Below are 22,497 nucleotides of genomic sequence, written 5' to 3'. Positions count from 1 at the left end.
GTGCAGGCATCAAATGATAGAAGGGGTACAACAGGTTACCAACCAGTCAGTCACCGAAAGACTTACTGAGGCGGCTGAGAATTGTAGGGACCAGGACTGAGAAGTTCTTCTCATGTCTGTGAGATGATTTTGTTCACAAGTCACTCTTTCACTACAGCCAGAAACACTGGCTGTGCTCATTCCCTTGGCAGTGCTGTACAGCTGAGTACAAACATCTGTACTAGAAAACAGGGTTTCAGCTGTTCCTGCAATGAGGTAGACTGCCACCTCTCAACTAACAGACCTCCATGGTGTAGAAGCTAGGATATTTAGCCACCCCTTCTGTTTGGGAAGTGACATCTCCATCTAAAGTTAGGTGGAATATCGGCTCATGGTTTACTGGTTCCATTATATCGCATACTACTATGTCTTTTGCTACGCTGTGGAAAAAGCCAATGCTTTAACTAAAATATAATCCTTCCATCTGTCCCCATTCCTAAATTTGGTACTCTGGAAGCTGCACTAAGCCCATTGACTTCAATGGATTGTGATTAGGTCAGAGACAAGACATGACTCCCGTTCAAGTGCCTGTGTGTAATGAGGATGTTCTTTGCCCCCCCCCCCCCCCCCCATCCTGAAGATGCAGAGCTACTCCTGAATACCTAATAAAATATTATTTGTTTTAGAGTGTCACAGTGGCTAAAGCAGCATTCAAAAGCGCCAACATTTCTAGTGAAAAGTCAGATACTCTGTCCCCCTGGCCCCCTAAAATGTACCTCAGGTTCATGATGTAGTCTTCATGGTTTCCTCTATTCAAGTGTAAATCATTAGGGTAGATAAGAAGAAATGCAAACAGGATTATAAGTATTTCCATAGAATTTTTCCCTCTGTCAACAAAATCACCGTTAAAGATGTAACAGTTTTGTTCTGAAGGCAGACCGTTCTGCAGAAGGAAACAAAACCAAGGACATTTAGAGACGCTTCTATGCTACTGTAATAAAGGAAATAGCATTTCAAATGAGATCATGTTGCTAGAAAATCTGAAAAAACCCTGCACAATACAGAGATCTAAAATGCAGCATTTCTTTATTTCCACTGCTTAGAACAAAAATCTCCGTATCAAAAAACCTGTATGAGCCACCAGAGAAGAGATGACCTCTCTGACTGTTCTTATGATGCCATCTCTAATCCTTCCCTCTGCCTATTAAATTAAATTGAAAGGGACCAATAGGAACATTATTCTTCTAATAAAATATACTTTTCTGTTAATGCAACTGCTGCCAGGAAGTTACGCACTTGCAAATAGAAAGGAGTCATTCATTTTGACTGGAAGACAAGAAATCCATGAAAAATGATCTTCTGATACAAGTCTGAAGGTTCTTATGTTTCCTTACACAGAAAGAAAATGGATTTCATATATTTACATTGTTTGCAGCATATACTTCTAAAACTCCTAAGAAAGACTGTAGTCCAGAGGACATCAAATCTTAATACAGAACTCTGAAGAACCTTGATTCCAGTTGCTTTAATCCTGAAAGCACTACTTGAATTTTACTCACATTGCACTTTGCTCCCACCCAGGGCAAAGATATACTTGAACGTTCACAAACCTGAGAGGCTGTACATACAGGTATTTCTTACCTTATTTTTTCTGAAAATATGGGGCAATGCTTTATTATGAATGGTAACTTAGCAAAAGCTAGTATTGTGAATTGATGGTGTGTTTCATTAGATTAGTTATCAACATGTCAATGGGTGTCATCAGCTTACAGAAAGTATAGCAGCAATTATGTGTAGCTTCATCATTTCCAGTCGTGAGTATCAGAAATATTATTTCAGTTTTGACTTGCCAGAAAAAGGAAACCTCTGTTTTCACACTTGGCATGCACAAGAATTATCAATAGAACATCTATAAAATCACTTTACAACTCTGGAAGCCACTCTTAACAGTTTGGCAGCGTTGCAAGACATCCCCCTGTCCTGAATATAGCTACTGTGTCAGTGTCCAGCACTTCCTGTGTGTACTGGCTTAGCAGGTTTATTGCAGGATGCATGATTTGGCCAGAGACTCAATTAAACATTTAATATGAATCCATTAGGAAAGCTCTTTTTTGTCCCAATCAGTGTCCTGTGCTGTTAGTCAGGGTGCAGTAGTGAATCCTGGTCTCTCGATTCCCACAGCGGCACAAGCCTGACTGCTGTAAATACAGCTTGCTTGGTTTTTGCTGTAGCCTCTCCCCAGCTCTCTCCAAGTTAACTTAGGAGAGGAGCGTGGTTGCTCTGTGCTCGGAAGAGTGGCAATTTATGAGGCTCTGCTAATGCAGTGGCTTATAGTGGTTTTAAAAAAGAAAGGACGGATTTCAGGAGTGGAACAGGCAGGAGAGACTCAGCAGCAGCTCCTGGAAAGATGAATATAAGGTTTGCCTTAAAACCGATAGGCATGTGAATCACCAGCAGATTGTCAGCATACACACAGCCACTCTGTAACTGCAGTCCTCATGGAAAGACAGATCTGCTGAAGCATTCTCCAGACTCTATCACTCTTCTTTTGGAAAAGCTTACCCACAACAAATCAGAGTTTGTTTTGGACTTCTAACTTCAATATGACATTTCAGTTTTGTTCCACACTCATGCAAAGTTTTTATGTCCTTTTCTGTGGTTTCGACAAACAATAACAGCAAAACTAAATTAAAGGCTGTTGCAGCCTCTGACATGTCAAAGAGGCGAACAAGGCCCTCTAATGATTAGCAACTTCCTGCTGGGTATCATTACTGTATCTGATGGGTTAGTGATTAATTAACTTCAGTTTGTCATTTTCATTTTCTACAGCTTCAGGCTATTTCTACCCATAGCATCCATTTAACAATCTAACTTAGCAATACATAATTTAAAATTCAAGGGTTTCAAGGAATTTCAGGAAATGCTGTAACTTAATGGAGATTAACACAGGGACTGAATGAACCTTACAAACTGGCTATTGAGAAAGAAGTAATTATCTTAGCCTCGCACAAACCAGGTTTAAGAATTATACATACTATTGCAACCAACATTGTCTTGATAAGCTGTAAATTGTTAGCTTCTGTGTGTTTGCTGCTGGCAGTTTGTAAAAGTGCTGTGATAAAAGCTCCCTGGACAGAGCCCACGCTCAAGGCAGCCAGTCTGCATGCAGGCCTCTAAAATGCTTCAGCAGCCCTTTCAGCTCTGCACGACTCTGCACAGACCTGAGATCACTACACTCTTCATGGCACTGTTTAGGATTGCACCCTCTTGTTTAAGGTTACAGGTGGTTCATATGAACTTGGAAGAAGAAATCCCTTCTAACTGAAACAGAGTTAGGGAAGCAGCAAAAAATGGATCCCAGAGGCTGACTGGGTTTGCTGATCGGCTGAGTAAACTGCTCATAGGGGACAGAAAATACCATGTCATTTAATTTGCTTCTAAATAACGAAGCAGCTCTATCATGTGCTCTCTATTTTCTCAACCACTTTGAAATGACAAAATATTTGTCCATTTTATTCAGTTTGGTGGAAGGGCTCCCCTAGAAGCTTAACAGAGAACAACTAGGGGTAAACTCAAGTGCCTGAAGTCAGTGGGAGTTTTGGCTCTGATTTTACTGAAGTCAGGATTTAGTCCTTGCTTAGAGTTTTTTCTTTGTAACATCCATTAGAGAGGGGAAAAAGAATCATCTTCTGTTTACTCAAAAAAAGTAAAATTCAGGCTGATTAAAGCTGTAAATATATCTGAGCATTTATCTTCAAAATAGTTCTTTTTCCCATTCTAGGTCCTGTATATGAAATCTGTATCATACTCTTATTCCAGTTTCAAAAAGAAAGATTGTCTAATTAAAATAACAGCTAAAAGACTACAAGCCAAGGACCAGCTAAATGTAATTGATTAATTGATTAATAAGAAAAGCAGAACACTGTAAAAAGGTCTGATTATGCTTCAACAGGCTTCAGGTATGCACTTGGGCAAAACAACCAAGTTTCAGTTCAACAAGTGTCAAAGTGTAACAAAGTTGGAAGCAGGGGGAATTACATCATTTAAACACCTGGTTTAGCTCACTTCAGTCTCCATTCAGTGCAGATGAATGTGTAAGGATCAGACACAAACCCTTTCCCCCGGAAAGCTCAAATCAAAGAGAGTATCTGCTAAATGAAAGGTGGTGATTCATGCTAAAGATAAATGTGAAACTAAATATAGGAAATTTCCTGCATCTTCAGTTAAATATATAATTGTGGAAAAGACAGCCTGGAGCTTTATTTTTTCACATCAGTAAAACAGAGCTATGCTTTTTTAACATCAAAAAGTGAGCAGCTGTTCAAGGATATGTAAAAGGTGCCCAAGGTATTTCCATTTTGTGCAGACTACATGATTGCTTCCAAGACTTAAAAAGCTTTTAAACAGATAGCACTCTTTTTTGTTTCCTGTAAACAAATAATAATAAAAAACACTTTGCCGCTATCAGTGGGAGGCCTAAATGAAAGCTTCCGCATTTTTTCTGGAGGGCCAAAATTATCCGTGGTGTAGTGTTACATCAGGAACCTAGTTAGCTCCTGATTTTAGAAGACTTTAGTCAATATGGCATATAAAACAGTGGCAGAACTTTGAAGACATTGCAAGAAACCCTCTTAAGTGTTGGTTCATGCTCCAGTTCAACATTTGGGAAGAGAAAGATCTCCTGCATCTCCTGCTTCACAGTGAGCAGGAGGATATGGAGAAGGAAAAGCTACAATAAAGACACCATTCAAATTGTTCCAGGATATGTGTGTGTGGTACATGCATACTGCATGTACAGTGATAAATCTATCAGACATAAATACGTGTTCTTAACAAGTCATGAAGTGAAAATGCTACATCACAGATTGCCTACTTACCTTATAGAATATCAGCAAAAGATCATCCAGGTTTCCATGCAAATCCCCTACAGGAAACAAAAACATTATTTTCTTTCTATTTTCCCACAGAGGAGGAAAAAACTGGAATCATAAAACTGGAATTAGTCCTAAGAAGTTTTTCCCCATGTTTTCCTTAGTAATTTCCCGTGTACTAGGATGGGCTTCATTTTAAGGTACATGCTGAAGCAGCTTATAAAATCTGGCAATTAAATACTTGAAAGAGTATACAATTGTCTTGCATAAAGTCTTTGTCCTTCCATCTGGATCTGAAGATCAGACCAGTCACACAGCCAAAGGTTCACTCAGGGAAATGGGAGTAAAAGACAAACAAACATATTATGAACCTGAAAACCAGAAAATGTCACTAGAAGACATTTAGAAATATGATAGCCTTTTACATACTAACAGGTTTAAATTTACTAAGTAGCCCACTATATACAGCACAATTGAACATCTGTCTGATTCAGGGCCAGGTTTTGATTACTACAGCCAGGATATAATGGAGAGTGTCAAGAACTGTCCATGCTTATATGCCTCAGTGCTAAGGCCACAAGAATGACAGATTTGGCCCTTTCCGAGAGGTTTGTTTTGGAACAGGCAGGGAGATTTCACCCCAACACAAAGGATCACTGCAGCATAGCTCCCCTCTGCATATGACTAAATTTCATGCTCACAGAACCAACCTTCTCACATCTGTGACTCACCACCACAAAGCCACAGAACTGTTTCAAAACCTATCTTGTGATAGAATGCTTTCACCATCAGTGAGTAGGAAAGAAGTGACATTTTTACCCTGTCTACATGTTTTCTGTGCCACTTTTTATTAATTATGAGCCTGCTAAAGTCATTCTAAGGAGTCCTTCAAGTTATGATATATTTTCATCACGTATGTGGATGCAAACATTTCAGGTACGTATTTAATCTGCGTTATTAATTCGAAATTAAAATAAAATGGGGAGAGGGATACCTTATTTTAAGGAAATCAACATTTTGGACAAATTATGTCTAAAAATTGATCTTTCATGTTCTGCAGATGATCTTTCTGGTTACAAAAGCTATTAGTTTCAATGGCAGAAAGGGAACCCCTTTAGATGCTGCTTACATAGTACAAATGCAATACAAACATGAGGAGGTACGTTTTGCTTAGTAAGAACATGTTGTGTAGTGAACGAGTATGAATCCATGTTTCCTTGGTTTGGAGAGAGGTTTTGTTGGTTTGGTTAACAAATTATTGGTTACACAAAACCTCATTTAAACAAACCTTTTCCTGGCAATCAAAGTAGGTGCATAACCACGTCTTAAAAAACATTATTTGTTTTGCATATAGTACCCTTCCTTATACCACTTTACTATTACAGCACACACTGCTAGCTGTCAAGAGTTAATGTCACCATTACTGTTCTGTTTTGCAACTACTGCATTCTGTGGCAAGTCAGGATACTTCATCCCTTTACCCATAATTTACAAAAGCGTAACAAAATAGACGGGCAAGAGCTCTTAGTTCTTTACCTTGTGACACATCACATTATTCTGAGAGACTAATTTGTTGGTTGTATAAAGACTCATCCATCCTCTTGGGTCCCTTTAGAAATGAGGGTTTATTATTATTTCAATTTATTCTAGATAGTCATGCTGTCAATGAAAGGTCCTGTTTGCCACCCCTATTAAGCCCTCATTAAAATAATTACTGAGTAAATTATGATGGTAAAGTCTTTTTCTCAATATGAGGAGAAAGTGGTGACTTGCAGCCAGTGATCAAAATACTTGGTGGCATTTTAGAGATGGAAGTGCAGGAATATTTAAGCTACACTGCAGTGTTAGCTGAATTAACACTGACTCATTCAGAAATGTTTACTGAGAAAAGGAAAGAGGAGGTGAGGGACTTTCTTAAAATATACCTAGTGTGACTCAGGAACCTTTTTTTTGTTTGTTTGTTCCAATTTATGCATTTGTGAAAAAGAAGAAGGAGTTAAAAAAAAGCATCAAGAACTTTATTGTAATGGCAACATTTGGAAATGGCTGTATCATTCTCTAACCACTTAGAATATCAACCCATAGCCCAAAGTGGTTATCTTCTCTGGCACCTTACCACAGACAGTTATCTCCTTGGAGTAGGAAGTTGAAAGCTGGGTGATATTTGGCATCTCTTTGAGAACCTTCCTAGTTTCACATAGTAGCTGCAGTACATAGCGGGCATGAAGCAGCTATGAGAAAAAAATGCAGGGAGAAAAGGGAGACTTATTAGAAATAGCAATGTCTGTCTGCTTTATTAATATCAGACATGTATTGCCACGATTATTTATACTACAGACCTGCAGCCATGATTACAGGCTGTATGGTTTAGTGCTGGGAATTAGGAGTGTTCACAGCTTTGCACTTGCTTCCCAGTGAATGGATATAGAGCCCTTAATGAACTTGCTTTACATTTTTCCCCGTTTTATTTCTAGTGTACTGTTTCTACTCTTACCAACTACAGAAAGGATAAGAGACTGAGTAATAACTGCACTCAGAATCATTGCATAAGGTCATCTGTTCAAAGTAACTGGGGAAAAAAAAGGATGTAGTTCTAGCTGTGAGTTAAAAAAAAACACACCAGAAACCAACCAAAAAAACCCTGAAGGCCATAAATGATATTTCAGCAAATTGCAAAAATAATGAGAGGGAAACTCCAGCAAGGGTTGCCTTGTTAAGAGTTATCTTCCTGTGACAGCTGTGAAGATGTTACGAGAACGCAACATTGAAGCTTCTAGTCTTCTCTGCTAATGCTTTTTAAAATAATTTTGTCAGTCAGTGATTTTTAAGGCTTTTAATTCAAACACAGCTCTGAGGAAGTTTGGTAGAGGAGATAGATGAGCTACTAACTAACTTTTCAAGATTCATGTTTTTAAAGCAAACAAAAAAGGCCAATTACATATACTCATTTCCTTAATAAAATGCCAAGCGTAAGAGAAGAGAGAGCTGACATAAGGTGAAGTCTGGGTGAGCTCACTTATCATGCGCTTTACATTTTGCTACTTTTAAGATCAGCCTCCACAGAAAATTACAGAAAAAACACCCACCATTATTTAGTAAATTGAAAAGCAAGATAGACCCTTATCACAGAATTGCTAAGGTTGGAAAAGACCTGTAAGATCATCAAGTCCAACCGTTAACCTAACACTGCCAAGTCCACCACTAAACCATGTCCCACAATGCCTCGTCCACACATTCCTTGAACACTTCCAGTGAGGGTGACTGCACCACCTCCCAGGGCAGTTTATTCCAGTGTTTCACCACTCTCTCAGTAAAGAAATTTTTCCTAATATCCAGCCTGAACCTCCCCTGGCACAACTTGAGGCCATTTCCTCTTGTCCTGTCGCTAGTCACTTGGGAGAAGAGACCAACACCCACCTCTCTGCAACCTCCTTTCAGATAACTGTAGAGAGCGGTAAAGTCTCCCTTCAGCCTCCTCTTCTCCAGACTAAACAACCCCAGTTCCCTCAGCCGCTCCTCATAAGACTTGTGCTCCAGACCCCTCACCAGCTTCGTCACCCTTCTCTGGACACGCTCCAGCACCTCAATGTCCTTCTTGTAGTGAGGGGTCCAAAACTGAACACAGGATTCGAGGTGCGGCCTCACCAGAGCCGAGTACAGGGGCACGATCACTTCCCTACTCCTGCTGGCCACACTATTTCTGACACAGGCCAGGATGCTGTTGGCCTTCTTGGCCACCTGGGCACACTGCTGGCTCATCTTCAGCCGGCTGTCAATCAGCACCCCCAGGTCCTTTTTGGCTGGGCATCTTTCCAGCCACTCGTCCCCAAGCCTGTAGCATTGCATGGGTCTGTTGTGACCAAAGCGCAGGACCCAGCACTTGGCCTTGTTGAACCTCATACAGTTGGCCTGGGCCCATCGATCCAGCCTGTCCAGATCCCTCTGCAGAGCCTTCCTACCCTCAAGCAGATCAACAGTCCCGCCCAACTTGGTGTCATCTGCAAACTTGCTGAGGGAGCACTCAATCCCCTCATCCAGATCATCGATAAAGATATTAAACAAGACCAGCCCCAAAACTGAGCCCTGGGAAACTCCGCTTGTGACCAGCTGCCAACTGGATTTCACTCCATTCACCACGACTCTCTGGGCTCGGCCATCCAGCCAGTTTTTTACCCAGAGAAGAGTGCACCTGTCTAAGCCACGAGTCGCCAGCTTCTCCAGGAGAATACTGTGGGGAACAGTGTCGAAGGCTTTACTAAAGTCCAGGTAGACAACATCCACAGCCTTTCCCTCATCCACTAGGCAGGTCACCTGGTCATAGAAGGAGATCAGGTTGGTCAAGCAGGACCTGCCTTTCATGAATCCATGCTGGCTGGGCCTGATCCCTTAGTTGTCCTGTACATGCCCTGTGAGCACCCTCAAGATGAACTTCTCCATAATATTCCCCGGCACAGCAGTCAGGCTGACAGGCCTGTAGTTCCCCGGATCCTCCTTCCGGCCCTTCTTGTAGTTGGGCGTCATGTTGGCAAGCCTCCAGTAGTCTGGATCTCCCCTGTTAACCAGGACTGTTGATAAATGATGGAGAGCGGCTTGGCAAGCTCCTCTGCCAGCCCCCTCAGTACCCTTGGGTGGATCCCATCAGGCCCCATAGACTTGTGAGTGTCCAGGTGGCACAGCAGGTCGTTAACTGCTTCCTCCTGGATTATGGGGAGTTTATTTTGCTCTCCATCCTTGTCTTCCAGCTCAGGGAGCTGAATACCCTGAGGATGCCTGGTGTGGCTATTAAAGACTGAGGCAAAGAAGGCATTAAGTACCTAGCCTTTTCCTCATCCTTCGTGATGATGTTCTCTCCCGCATCCAGTAAAGGATGGAGATTGTCCTTGGCTCTCTTTTTGTTGTTAATGCATTTGTAGAGGCATTTTTTGTTAACCCTTACGACCGTGGCCAGGTTGAGCTCTAGCTGGGCTTTTGCCTTTCTAATTCCCTCTCTGCATGACTTAACGAGGTCCTTATACTCTTCTTCAGTTGCCTGCCCCTTCTTCCAAAGGTGATAAACTCTCCTTTTTTCCCCTGAGTGCCAGCAAAAGCTCCTTGTTCAGCCAGGCTGGTCGTCTTCCCCACCAGCTCTTCTTACGGCTCATGGGGACTGCCTGCTCCTGCACCTTTAAGATTTCCTTCTTGAAGAAGGCCCAGCCTTCCTGGGCCCCTTTGCCCTTCAGGACCATCTCCCAAGGGACCCTATCAACCAGTGTCCTGAACAGGTCAAAGTCTGCCCTCTGGAAGTCCATCATAGTGGTATTACTGATTTCCCTTCTTACTTGGCCAAGAATTATCCTTTATATACAGTATATTGTTAAGCACAAATGACCACATGTTCAAACAAAGCTGTGCCATATAATGCCTCCCTGCCCCTCCCTCATCTTGTAAGAGTGCAGCAAAGGGGCTTGCTCAGGAACACAGACAGAAAATCAGCAACAGCCTTCTCAGTGCCTTGGCAGCTGCAGACAGCAAGCTCCTGAGCTGTTGTGATACATTAGTGATGCTTTATATTCACTCTTCCCATTACGGTGGAGTCTTGCACACTGGAACGAGGTGATTAACCCTTGCACCTCAATTCCTCTAAAAAGAATGGGGTGGGGGGGGGGAAAAAAAAAAAAGAGGACCACACAAGGATCACTTTTAACCCAGAAAAAGATGATAACTAGTTTCTAGGTTAGCTTAGGACACCTTCCCCAGTCCTGCACCCTCACAGATAACCCCTGCCTTGCAGCTGCTAAGGGTTCCCATTTCATGATCACTGTAATCTCAATGCTAGAAGAGGAAGTCCCCACTAGTCCCTGCCCCTTCCCCAGTGCTGTCTCTGGTAGTCATGCAGCCAAGTAGTGAATCAAATCTGGGAATTAGTCTGGCTGAGAACTGACTGCTTTTCATTTTGTTGTGTTAGCATCCAGCCAGATCAGCTTCCCAAGACAGCTCACCATGTACCTGTATGATCACATGGAGCTAGCAGGAAAGGGTAATGGGATGGAAAGGAAGGGAGAAATATCTCCTTGGGCACCAGTTTAGCCTTCCATTGAATTCAACTGATTATGGAGCTATGTCTTGACAGAGATGTAAAATAAGTAAAAAGAAATAAAACTAGTTGCAACTTACCTGTTCATTCCTGAAGGCATGAAGAAGAGCATTGGCATCTTCAAGAGTAAGGGGGAATGAGAGTCGTGGTCCATAATAGGAGTCTGGAACATCAATCTTCTTTTCAAATTCTGTTAAACATAAGCCTTCATCCACCACCTGAGAAATACTAGGACTGGTGAAAATGTGAGAAACTGGAACAAGAGGGAAGAAAAACAACAATGTAGAAACTCCACCAGTTGCCCATAGGGCCGTAACAGCATGACCAGAACCTGCTGAATGTAACTGATGCTTTACTTGCTGCAGTATTACAGTGGCTAACTCCTGCCTTGTATAGTGGAAGAGCTCCAGGTCTCCCCAGGTTGTTTCAAAATACTAAACAAACAAACAAACCAAAAACCAAGTAAAACCCAATGAAACAAAAAAGCAGGCAAAAACCTCTGTCCCAACAGCCAGTAGCTGTGGTCAGGTTGCAAAACATTTTGCACTGAAGTTGTGGAGCAATCTGCTCTCATAGGTAATGAGAAACATAACCTGTTAAGAGACTTTCTTCTCCTTCCCCCACAATGCAGGGAGATTCAAAAGTCATGGCTGATCATTCAATGGCCATCATCTGTTTAAAGTTCAATATTACACTTTTAATACAGGTTTTAAAGATTCACTTTTATTGCTTTTATTTTCTAAGTACAATTTTTAGGCTAAATGCCAGCAGTTCAGTGATTATTAAAAAAGTCATCAACAAAATCCTGTTTATTCACAGTGGATTTGCAATGCACTCCTTTCTGATACAACTAGGAAACAATGCCAGCTTTTGGTTGGCTGCCATAAAACCATTGGATGAAATAAAGTAAACAAAAACATAGCAGTAAAAGTAGAGCATAGCTTCTAATTTTCCTGGAACATGGAGAAAGCAGGAACATTGCTAATTGCTTCAATCCAATATTTTCTTGACATACCCTTGAAATGTAACTGAGTGAACAGTAGATTTCAGTGTTTTCTTCTTGCAGATTGTCTTTATCATATATTATACTAAAAGAGAGAACCAAAGCCTAGAGGACAGTGTTCTGGCAGCTGCTGTTGCAGAGTTGCTCTTGTGAGATGATTGTTGTAAACACTTTTTGCTGGGCTACAGGTAAGTTTTTTGTAACCTTGATTAGATGCGACTGGAAATAAAAATGTATTATTTATTGCTGGAGGAATACCTGCGGCTGTGACTCAAAACTTACAGCAGCCAAAACCGGCATGTGGTCTCATAAATTATGAGATTCATAAAGGCCAGCTTGTCTTGTAACTGGATAAAATCCATAATAAAGAAATAAATAGATAAAAATACACTTTTTATCAGTTCTGGATTACAAAACCTCCTTTTTTTATCAGCTCTTCTGCTGGGAGCTAATTAGCACATTCAGTGTACACCCATGTAAACGGATTAAGGCATCAAGTAACAGCAAGGTGCTCAGGGTTCACCGTTTCCACCAAGTACAGTCTGATTTGCAGTCCTCCACCACAGTTACAGCTTTGGCTGGCCGGACGCCAGAACATCATCCATGGATTGAAACTGCTGGTTCCCACATACTGATCAGCCAAGCACATCTGCACCAAGTCTCGTCCCAGCCCTAGCAGCAGGTCTCTGGATGGCATCTCCCTCTGTGCCCTACCTCTCAGGAAGTGGGTGGCTGCAGACCACGGAGCCAGTTCCTCAGACCACTCAAATTCTTCATTGCTTGCCTGTTCTGGCCAGAGGCGCTCCTCATCTGACACAACTCCTTCAGAGTCAGCAGTCGTCTCAGCATTTCAAGTCAGGCAGACACCTGTCCATGCCTGCTCCTACTCCAGCCCTCCCTTCCGGCACACAGCAGGCTACCATTCCCTTTACCTCTGAACACAAACCTGCCTTCCTCATAGCCTCGCTTCCTTTTTGGCATATGCCCAGGCTGAGAAACCCAATCTCCTTCCCTGTAGGGCATATCTCTGCAAAGTACACCTCATTTTCCATTTCTGGATGAGTTGTCAAAAGCCAGTCATGGTCATTAGCCTTAGAGTGCGCTTACATCTCCTCAGGCAGTCTTTCAGCTGTCAGAGGAGTCAGTAATGGATGCCCTAATGCAGCCTGGGGATTAGCACACTGGCCGATGAGTACCCCAGCTCACTGCAAGCCCCATGCAGGACTAAGTCTAAAGGATTCGTCCCCCTTCTCATTTTAGTCATCTTCTAGTCAAAGCTGTCAAGGCTCTTTCAGTCCATATTGAAAGACAGAAAACGTGTAGACATGGCACTTCGGGACATGGTTTAGTGGGCATGGTGGTGTTGGGTTGATGGTTGGACTTGATGATCTTATAGGTCTTTTCCAACCTGAATGATTCTGTGATTCTGTAAAAGTCTCAACGTGCCTAGTTCAGGCACCCCTCTTAAGACAGAATGAAATACCCTCTGCCAGTATCTGCATCTCCACCAACTAGAGAGCACAGGGAATGACCTGCTTTGTACTCTGACACCAGAGGTCTAGCCCAAGCTCAGTGAGTTGAGTCTTCACTATTAGCAGACCCCATACAACTACCCTACAAGACAATAGCCATATTCCATGTTAAACACGAAAGCCCAGAGCTGCAGAAAACAACACTTTTTTTTGTTCCCTTTTGAAGGTAGGCTCCAGGAGGTGTGGCTCCTGCCCTGGTGACCTTGAGAGGCACAGCCAGGGGTGCCTTGGACTCCCAGTCCCACCACTTTGCCCAGGACATGTTTGCAGCCTTCTCACCCTCAATACACCCACAGAAGAGTGAGTAAATGGGTCACCTTTTGCTGGAAAAGCAGTTTCCAGCTTTCTCTGGAAAACTGCAGATTTTTTGGGGGATGGAGGGAGAAAAGTGTAAGGTGGAAAAGTTTTTAATTTTTTTTTTCCACAAACCCTTGGAAACTAGTCTTTAATCAGAAGCAGAACAAGAATAAGACACATACCTATATAATATCCCAATCACAACTTTAACTGCACTGACATCATAAACAGGATGAGAGGATGAAAAAAACTTCAGGGTACAACAGATAAAACAATCACATCTAAAGCACTACTGTGTTAATGAGATAGTGGCTTTCTTTCTTTGAAAATATATTCTAAAAAAGCAGATTAGAAAGACGGAAGTGACAAGATGACTAGTGGAGACTGAATGGTTTATAATGTAAGGAAAAACACAGTTCACAAAATCTTCAGGTAGCTTTCTCATCACATACTGAGAAGAGCAGACAACCTGTTCTCTGGTAAGAATATTATAGATTACCTTCCTGGAGAGTGTTTTTGAACCATATGCTATCGCTCTAATTTAAGTGAGCACACACTGATGAAAAACAAGCCAGAGAATCGTGGGTTTCAAAAAATTCGTGGGAATAGCAAAGCCAATCTGAAGCCTTTCTGCCTGTTATGTTTACACTCACTATGGCTCACATCTTAAAACTGTGATACAGCAGAACTGGAAGCATTCATTAAGAATCGCTTTATTCAGCATTGATTTTGCTTAAATCAGTGGGGCTAGCATGGGTGCTGCAAAGGTCACTTGGAGGGGCAAGCAATCGAGAGCTTGAAGTAAAGAATTCACACAGCCAGTAGCTGGACAAACATAACCACAAACCACAAATTTGATATGCAAATTCTCAAAAAAAAGCCCTAAGTCAGCTCCTTTGCATAGGTGGCCTGGACCATCTCTCTATTAAACATGTGCCTTACAGAATATTTCTGTTTCTTTTTGGGTTCTGGTATCTGTAACATGGGGTGTTAGAAAGGGGGAAATAACAAACCAAGACAAAAATAAAGCCTTTGTAGCAGTTATCAAGCCCTAACAACTTCAGTCCTAACAGATGAGAGTTTTAAGCAAGCAAGACAAAGGGGAGCTTTACCATAAACCATACACTTTATTATGTGTTTCAGCCTTAATCATGTCTGCAAGTCCCATTATCTGCAAGATGAAGGAACAGGTCACCCACGCAGTGGTAATGAGGGGCAGCCCACAGTACCCTCTGCCCCTCCCTGTGCACAAGTGGGGCCTGGATCTCCACCTGCCCACAAACAGCCTATGCATGTAGCAGTGTGCTCTGCACCCAGCCAAATCCTGAGCCCTAGCAAGTCACCTGAGGCACCTCACTCACCTTTGTTCCTTCTGTCAATAGACACAGTTAATAAAGTTGGATAAATCATCTCTACAATGAGCAGCTGTAAAATTATCTTTTAATATTATAATGAAAATAGAGATTAAGACTATTTTTCCAAATCTCAGGCCTAGCGCTACTATTTTCTTTCCACTCAGGGTGAAAAGCTGAACTGAGGTGCACTATCACCATGTAAACATGGTAGATGAAATGAGCAGTGCCTGATTTTCTTTGAGTTTGACAATTCCTTCCCAGGAAGTTAAATGACTAAAGCAGATTTTTTTCAGAATACAGTGGTAATGAAAAAAATCAAAGGAAGATTATTGTATCGTCTGCCTTGGCTTTGGAGCAAGGCTCAACCATAATTTCTTTTTCTGCAGAGCACAAACAGCATTAGGCACTCTAAAGTATTTGAGAGAGAAAAATTGCCATTTCTAATGGCTGTCATTAGAACACTGAACCACTTATGGTTTTGATGATGGTTTTATCCTGCTATCAAAGTGTCTTGTGCAAATTTTAATTGGAATAACCTGTGGCTGGACCCGATGAAAGAGAAAGGACATTCTCTTTTAATTCAATAAGAAGGGGACAGCCTCCTTTTTAACTCCGCTGGGATTAGATCTATTCTCAATTTGTTCAGGGAAGTCATGTTTGTTTTCTGGACTTAGAAAGTCACATTCAGTCTGTCCTTCTGTTGAGCTTGACCTCAAAAGTAAGTTTTGTCCAAGGATCCCAAAATACTTCAAAAATTAAAGGTTATTCTTTGAATAACTGAGCTTTAATTGAGATGGTTTCTAAAGATTTATCTCCAGCAGTTTAAATTTATTTCATTTTTAATCATTCGCATACTGACAGACGTTTTGCAGCGAAATCTAGAACAAATTAAATTTAAAAGTGGTCCAGAACTGCTTCAGGGAAGGAAAAAAAAAAAAAAGAGAGCAGTCTCTTTGAAGGCAACCTCTTTGATTACACCTGCCCTAAACCAATTAGACACATTCTTTCTGGATAACCACATCTCATAGTTTAAGAAAACATGCACAGAAAGCTGTGAACATTGGAGTCAGTAAGACTACCATGAGAACAGCTTAAGGGCAGTAACAGCACCTGAGCACCTCTGAGTATTCTCATAAGGACAAGAAGTATCTGTCCTGTCTTAAATCTTGACTCACGGAGCAGATATCGAACAGAGTCAACACTTACAGGATCAAATTCTTATTACAGTATTTGGGAAATGAAAACTCAGCCCCAGCACGTGCCATAGGCTGTAAACATCACATTGAAAATTAACCTTCCTCACATCAGGTTTTTCAAACAGAATCTCCATATTACTTTAATTTTTATCCTTACCTGAATCAGGATGAGTACAGTGATCCAGCATGAATGTAAAAAAGTTGGATAGCTGAGTACAGAAAAGAAAAGAACAAACAAACACTGATCAGTTTAGGGGTTCCAACAAGCATTATCATTCTTTCCTTACTCAATTACTAGCAATTTGCCATTTAGGGGGATCTAAGACACTACTGCATGTTCCCATAGCATCAGCCTACAATAATGATACAACTTGTGTCCTACTACAAAAATGGCTTACTCCTTTCCTTCTTTGCTATATCAGATTGACACTATATGAATACATACAAAGTTCCAGGGCTGTATCAATGCTGCTGACATTTTTGGGTGCAATTAATCTTGCCCATCATGCAGACTATTTGCCTAGACTTCCTTTGTAATCAATAGAAAGAAACTGCTACAGTGCACCAAACTGACTTCAGACAGTTTAGGATGAACACAAAGCCCTAGAAGTTCCTAATTCCCTGTATTGACCCTAAAGGAAACCTGGGCTGACATGCTGCAACATTGATATCTCTGTTGTATGTATCTTTCCTCACAGATACAGTTAAGATCACCCATAATGGGATGACCTGCAATCCCTGGGCTAACAGAGCTGTTGTACAGGAACCTCTAACCTAGATATGGTTGTACGGGCAGAATGGTGTCTTGCTGCTTACATGTTTTTTTATACGTATATACACACACACATACACACAACTTAATTAGTTAATGTGTGAGGCAAGGAAGCGGTTTTATTATACAGGACACAGCTTTGTAGGTAGAAATAACCACATACCCATTTCATTTGTGCAACTTCAGTCCACTGGGTATAACGTAACTGCTTGCACAGAAGAATTGAAGATTACAAACCTGTAGTTGATCTTGCTCATCAGCGTATTCGATTGACTGAAAGATACTCAGAGAATAGCGGCGCCTCATCTCTAGCCGGGCCATTGTAAAGCGGTACCAATTCTGGATGAGGATAGCAGCTCTAATGACTGTCAAAACAGAAAGCAATGGAGCACACATGGATGAAGTGTAATCTACAATGAAAACACACATGCTACCTTTGCAGAATTTTGCAGGCAGATGACAAATTCAGTCCATTGTGCACAGTCGACATTAAGATGAAGCTCTGTAAAAATGAGACTTAAAAAGTATTTTCTGATAATGAGTCCAGGATGCATTTACTGTTTCTGTCTTTGGAGACAGATCCCAAACCAGCTGACTTGCTCAGGCTTATATTGTTAGAAACCATACCTATTTCATTGTCCTGAAGACAGTACCCATGTAGGAAGTCAGCCATGTTCAGCTGATGGGCAGTATGTGGGTTTTGGGAAGGTAAGGAAAGGAAGAAGAGCAGTTTGGCCTAGCAACAAAATGTATTTCTTTACCAAGCTGCAGTAAAAAGCTTCAGACTGCAAGCTGTAACATGAGCATCATGTAATGACAGAGTTTGTAATAGCCGCTTTTAAGAGAAAATTTTTGCCTGCACAGGTGTTATCAACAAGCCAGCAAAATTCAAACCTTAGGGTAAAATGTTAACAAATGGTATTGAAGGACAGAGTAGATGCTTAAATAGACATGCAGAAAGACACACAGCTGTATCTTTGGCTAGCTTGGTGAACAAAGGAGCACTCACCCCAAGAATTCAAGGGACATGTCAGAAGACTATTTTGAACTATGTGCAGAATACACATCACACTCAGCACTTTAAGAAGTTGCATCTACTATTGCCCCAGCCTGGAAAACTGCTGGAAACTTCACTGAAGGACAGTTGCCAAGACTGCAGCCTAGGGTGAAGGGCCTGCTGCCTACAGGCCCCAGTCACACCACAAACAGATCACATTCCCTTAGCTGCTCAGGTAAAAGTTTATCAAGTAGAACAACATCTGGTGGCACAAAGAGGTCCTGGGGTGGGCATTGCCCTGTGGGGATTGCTCCTCACACCTATGTCCACCTATGTCAAGCAATTAGTGCTGTGTGAACAATGGCCACCAGCAAGAGCTGTGCAGGAGGACAGGAGCGACAGGAGCTGATGCCCACCTGATCCCTTCCCACTATGCTGCCAATCCCCCCTGCTACTCCTGGTACCCAAAGGACAGCAGCTCTCAGGAGCTGAGGCATGAAATGTGGGTGGCACTAGCACTGCCAGCAGGAAGACAAGAGGAAAGGTGGGCAGGCGTGCCCTCAGCATTACAGGTGATCACTGCAGCTCCGATAGACCTGGAGGGAAGCATGAAAGCAGAAGGCTGGAGGAGCTGTGCTCAGCCTGAAATAATCATGAGGTTGGGAGAGGAGGAACAGATGAGCTCAGAAGTAACTTCTGCTGTTTCACAGAGCTATGACTCTCTAGTGCTTTAAGCATGCTTATCCAGAAAGATAACTAACTTTGAGAAAAGCATTCTTTGGTCACTTGTTAACTGTTTTTTTAAGATCAGCTGGAAAGGAATAAATGCATATTTCATATGCTTAGGGCATATGTTAAGTGTGGATTTATCATCCAGAGGAGGACACCATTTACTATAGAAAATCATAACAAAATGCAGCTACTGCCTTGAAGATCTAGCAGCTGAAATAATGGCAAATTCAAATCTAGTCATTTGCTCAAATTATGGTCAGAAGGGAACTCTGTATTAACATGCTTAGCCCTACAGAGCACTAACAGAGGCGGTCAAGAGGCATTACATGCATCACTGCATAACAGCAAGAGGAAGGCAGAGAGCAGGGGTATTGGATCCTGTACCTGTCCCAATGCAACCACATCGCCACCACCATATTCTCGCCTGGCAACAAAAAAATAGGGTAAGGTGGGAGGCTGCTCTGAAGAGATGTCACATTTACTCACTTAAAGTTGAACATAACTCTTTCTTGACTGGTTCCTTACTCTTTTTCCCTGTACTCTCAACAGGATACCAGTAAACAAGTAGATAGGGCCAGAAATGTCAAGCCTTTGCCTCCAGCCTTGCAGCTAACAGCTCACTTCAAGGAGTTTCCTAAGGAACTCAACCCTGAATAGCTCAGCATAGGACACAGAAAGAAAGTCTTTATGCTTCTGATCTGGGGAGAACAAGTCAAAGCACCTGCAGGGCAACTCTGTCGAAGGTACAAGAACCAAAGGAATACGCTGATCTTATCTCCCGATGCTCCCAAGAACTAGAGCTCATTTCTAAGCAGGTGAACAGATGATCAGGAGAAGCACAGAAACAAAACTGAGACGTTCTCCTGAATTCCAGGGTTTGACACAATCACCACAGCACAGTACTGCAAATTCATGAAAATGAAAAAAAGAGGAAACTAAAACCAACACTCATGTCTTAACATGAATATGCTTATATTACAGTTGCCAAAAAGAACAGTTGATACTGAAAAACAAAACAAGAAATAACAACCAACAATCTATACTAATGCTTTTTTTTCCCCCCTGCAAAGCAGCAAACAAAAGCGCTGTACAAGAGAGACACCAGTTCACACTAGTCAATTATTTTACCTGATCACAAATACCAGGGATTTTGAGGCTAGGATTAATGGCACCCCCGAGTAAGAATGATTTTTTTTCTTAAACTGACAGATATGCAGGTAAAGAAAAACCTCCATGGAAAAGTGAGTCTATTAATAAATGAATAACATTATGGAAATTTTTTTAGAAAAATGCTTACGGGTGCCATAATAGCACGTTGTTTGCTTATTCTACTGTTAATAAGTATTCAGTATAGTTAAAGTGGTAATTTTTTCTAGTCCAGACAAGGCCAGAACTAGTAAAGACTCTCATCCTACAGATATCGCATCTGTCCTAGAAAAATCCTCCTGCCTGAAGGAAACGTAATCCTTATATGACTAAGAGCATCCTCCATACCCTACATAAAGTCTGAGATCTCTCTTATTTTCTGTCCTTTTTGGAATTCACCACCACCACAGACCTGAAAGCCTGACACATCACACAAGGCTGTCATCAACTTTTCTGTTTAGAAGAGTACTTAAGGGGCAAAGCACAGTCACCAGCACAGAAACTGATTTCCAGCATCAGAACCATTAAACTTCCCATTAAAGCCCCCCTGGGTTGCTTAATGGTCCTGAGCACTTAACATGGCACAGTTCCACTGGTATCACATAAGGCAGATATGTATAGACCACTGTGGTTAATGTTGCAAATCTAACAGAATAGTTCCTGTCATTTTGGTTTTAATTGTACTTATTACAGCGCTGTTATTCTCAGGACTGAATCAGAACATGATTTTCACACTAGGCTAAACTGCATCTGTAAAAGAAATTATCAGTTGCAGAAGGTCTCTACACCAGCAAGTAGTTGTTAATTCATGTTATTATTGCATTAGAGGGATGTACAGCCTCAGGCTGCAGATAGAATGACAGTTCAGCATCATTTGACTACTGCTGAAGTGCATAAAGAATACTATCCAGCAACTGGAGAGGACAAAACATTGTCAAACAAGCACACAAAATTATAAGCCAGCTTTGGGATAGCAAAGCCTGGCTCCACACCCATGTGTATTGATGGTTGTAGACTGAGAAAGAGTACAGCTGCTCATGCCCACTCCAATGTTTTGCACCCTCAGAAATATTCCCCACTAACTCGTCTCCGAGGACTTGCAAGGCACATGTACGCGTAGCATGCAAACCCAAAGAGGAAGGACCGCTTCCCAGTTACAGGTCTGGGAGTTCAGATGTTTCCATTCTCCTGCCACTGCTGTGATAACAGCACTGATGCTGCTGTGACTGCCAAGTAGTGTACACAAAGCTGTGGGCTACCCTTAGACCAGTCAGCTTAGATCCCTGTAGCCATGACTAAGTGTTCCTCCTTCTTAGTCACAGTTTCCTGTGACTTGTGTCCTGACTTGGTAGCTAAAAAGAGCCTTCCTTTTCGACCATAGCTGTTCAGTATAATAATCTCCTAAGACTATGCACAGTGCCACCTAACATGGCTCTCGGCAGACCTGTAAATTGTGCTTTAATGACAAACCTTGAAAGAGAACACCAAGGGTCTGAACAAAGGTCTGAGCCAATCCTGGAACCCACCTGCCTGTGCAAAGCCTGGTGTGTTCAAACCAGGGTGTGGTACGATTAAAAGCAGGGGGATGATACATTAGATTTTTAATTGAACATTTAACCGGGTACTGTGGAGACTTTCAACTGACAGCCTCAGTGACTGTCAGGGAGAATTTCAGGCCAGGCACTTGGTACGGCAGAAAATTGATTCTGAGAGTCACTGTAATAGCTCTGCTTTATTACACTTGTTTCATAATCGTCACTCAGCAGCAGGGAAATTGGGGCAGTTTGCCCAGGAACCCCGTGTTGTGAAAGGCCGTAAAAGGTCCCCCTCAATGCCTTGCCCCATACGCTTTGCCAGTGACAGAGCCAGCACAGACACATGTAAAATTTAGCTTCTGTCCCAGATGCTGTGAATCTTTTCCAACCCAATCTGTAGATGTTAGAGGTGGTCTACACTTGCCTTCTGACCTCAGCCAGCATTTAAAAGCTATGCGTCCTTTTAAAAAGAAGATAATTAGAAAATAATTTTCTCTGAACAAGTATTTTGACAACAGGACTGGGGGAAATATTACCTTGCAATCCTCTTCTGGTGTTACAGTAAAAAACACTGACCTTGAAGACAAAGGCAGCACTCACCTTTCTCTGACCTTCTGTCAGCTACAGAACTGCTGCACCCCATGGTTCCAATGATGCTGCCCATCAGTTTTAATTGCTGCTGATACAAAGCATGTTTCTCTCAGTTGTTAGCGTTACACACACTTCCTGTGTTTTTCCTTCAGTGATGAGAATTATACCCCTCTGGGCTCCTGGGCTCTTCCTAGCACTCCTAACAGGGAGAGGATTGGAAGGGAGGGAGAAGAAAAAAAAGAAGTGCTTGACAACACAGAATCTAAAGTACCTACAGCTCATAACAAATTACTTTACAGCATGTCCTACACAAACTGGACCTGATGAACCACACTAGGTTTCTTTTTCACATCTGATCACTACGAGCTTGCATTCAAGACAGATGAACTCAGTAATGAATACAGTTTATTCCTTACAT

General features: G+C 41.9%; 1 protein-coding gene across 1 annotated transcript in view; it reads right to left on the bottom strand.

The window, feature by feature from the left end:
- PPEF1 (protein phosphatase with EF-hand domain 1) overlaps positions 1 to 22,186 on the bottom strand; it is a 45,105-nt gene extending 22,919 nt beyond the window's left edge. Inside the window, exons 1-7 of the mRNA XM_059816055.1 lie at positions 22,089 to 22,186; positions 17,316 to 17,443; positions 16,464 to 16,515; positions 11,004 to 11,176; positions 6,967 to 7,081; positions 4,857 to 4,903; positions 756 to 922 (exon numbers count right to left, since the gene is read on the bottom strand). Of these exons, the coding sequence (XP_059672038.1) occupies positions 756 to 922; positions 4,857 to 4,903; positions 6,967 to 7,081; positions 11,004 to 11,176; positions 16,464 to 16,515; positions 17,316 to 17,443; positions 22,089 to 22,152 (746 nt within the window). The 5' untranslated portion in view covers positions 22,153 to 22,186. The remainder of the gene's footprint in view (positions 1 to 755; positions 923 to 4,856; positions 4,904 to 6,966; positions 7,082 to 11,003; positions 11,177 to 16,463; positions 16,516 to 17,315; positions 17,444 to 22,088) is intronic.
- Between the last annotated feature and the right edge of the window lie 311 nt (positions 22,187 to 22,497).

The sequence above is a fragment of the Gavia stellata genome, chromosome 1, assembly GCF_030936135.1.
Source record: "Gavia stellata isolate bGavSte3 chromosome 1, bGavSte3.hap2, whole genome shotgun sequence".
NCBI lineage: Eukaryota > Metazoa > Chordata > Aves > Gaviiformes > Gaviidae > Gavia > Gavia stellata.
The sequence above is the reverse complement of the archived record's forward strand: the minus strand, read 5'-3'. Positions and strand labels throughout refer to the sequence as shown.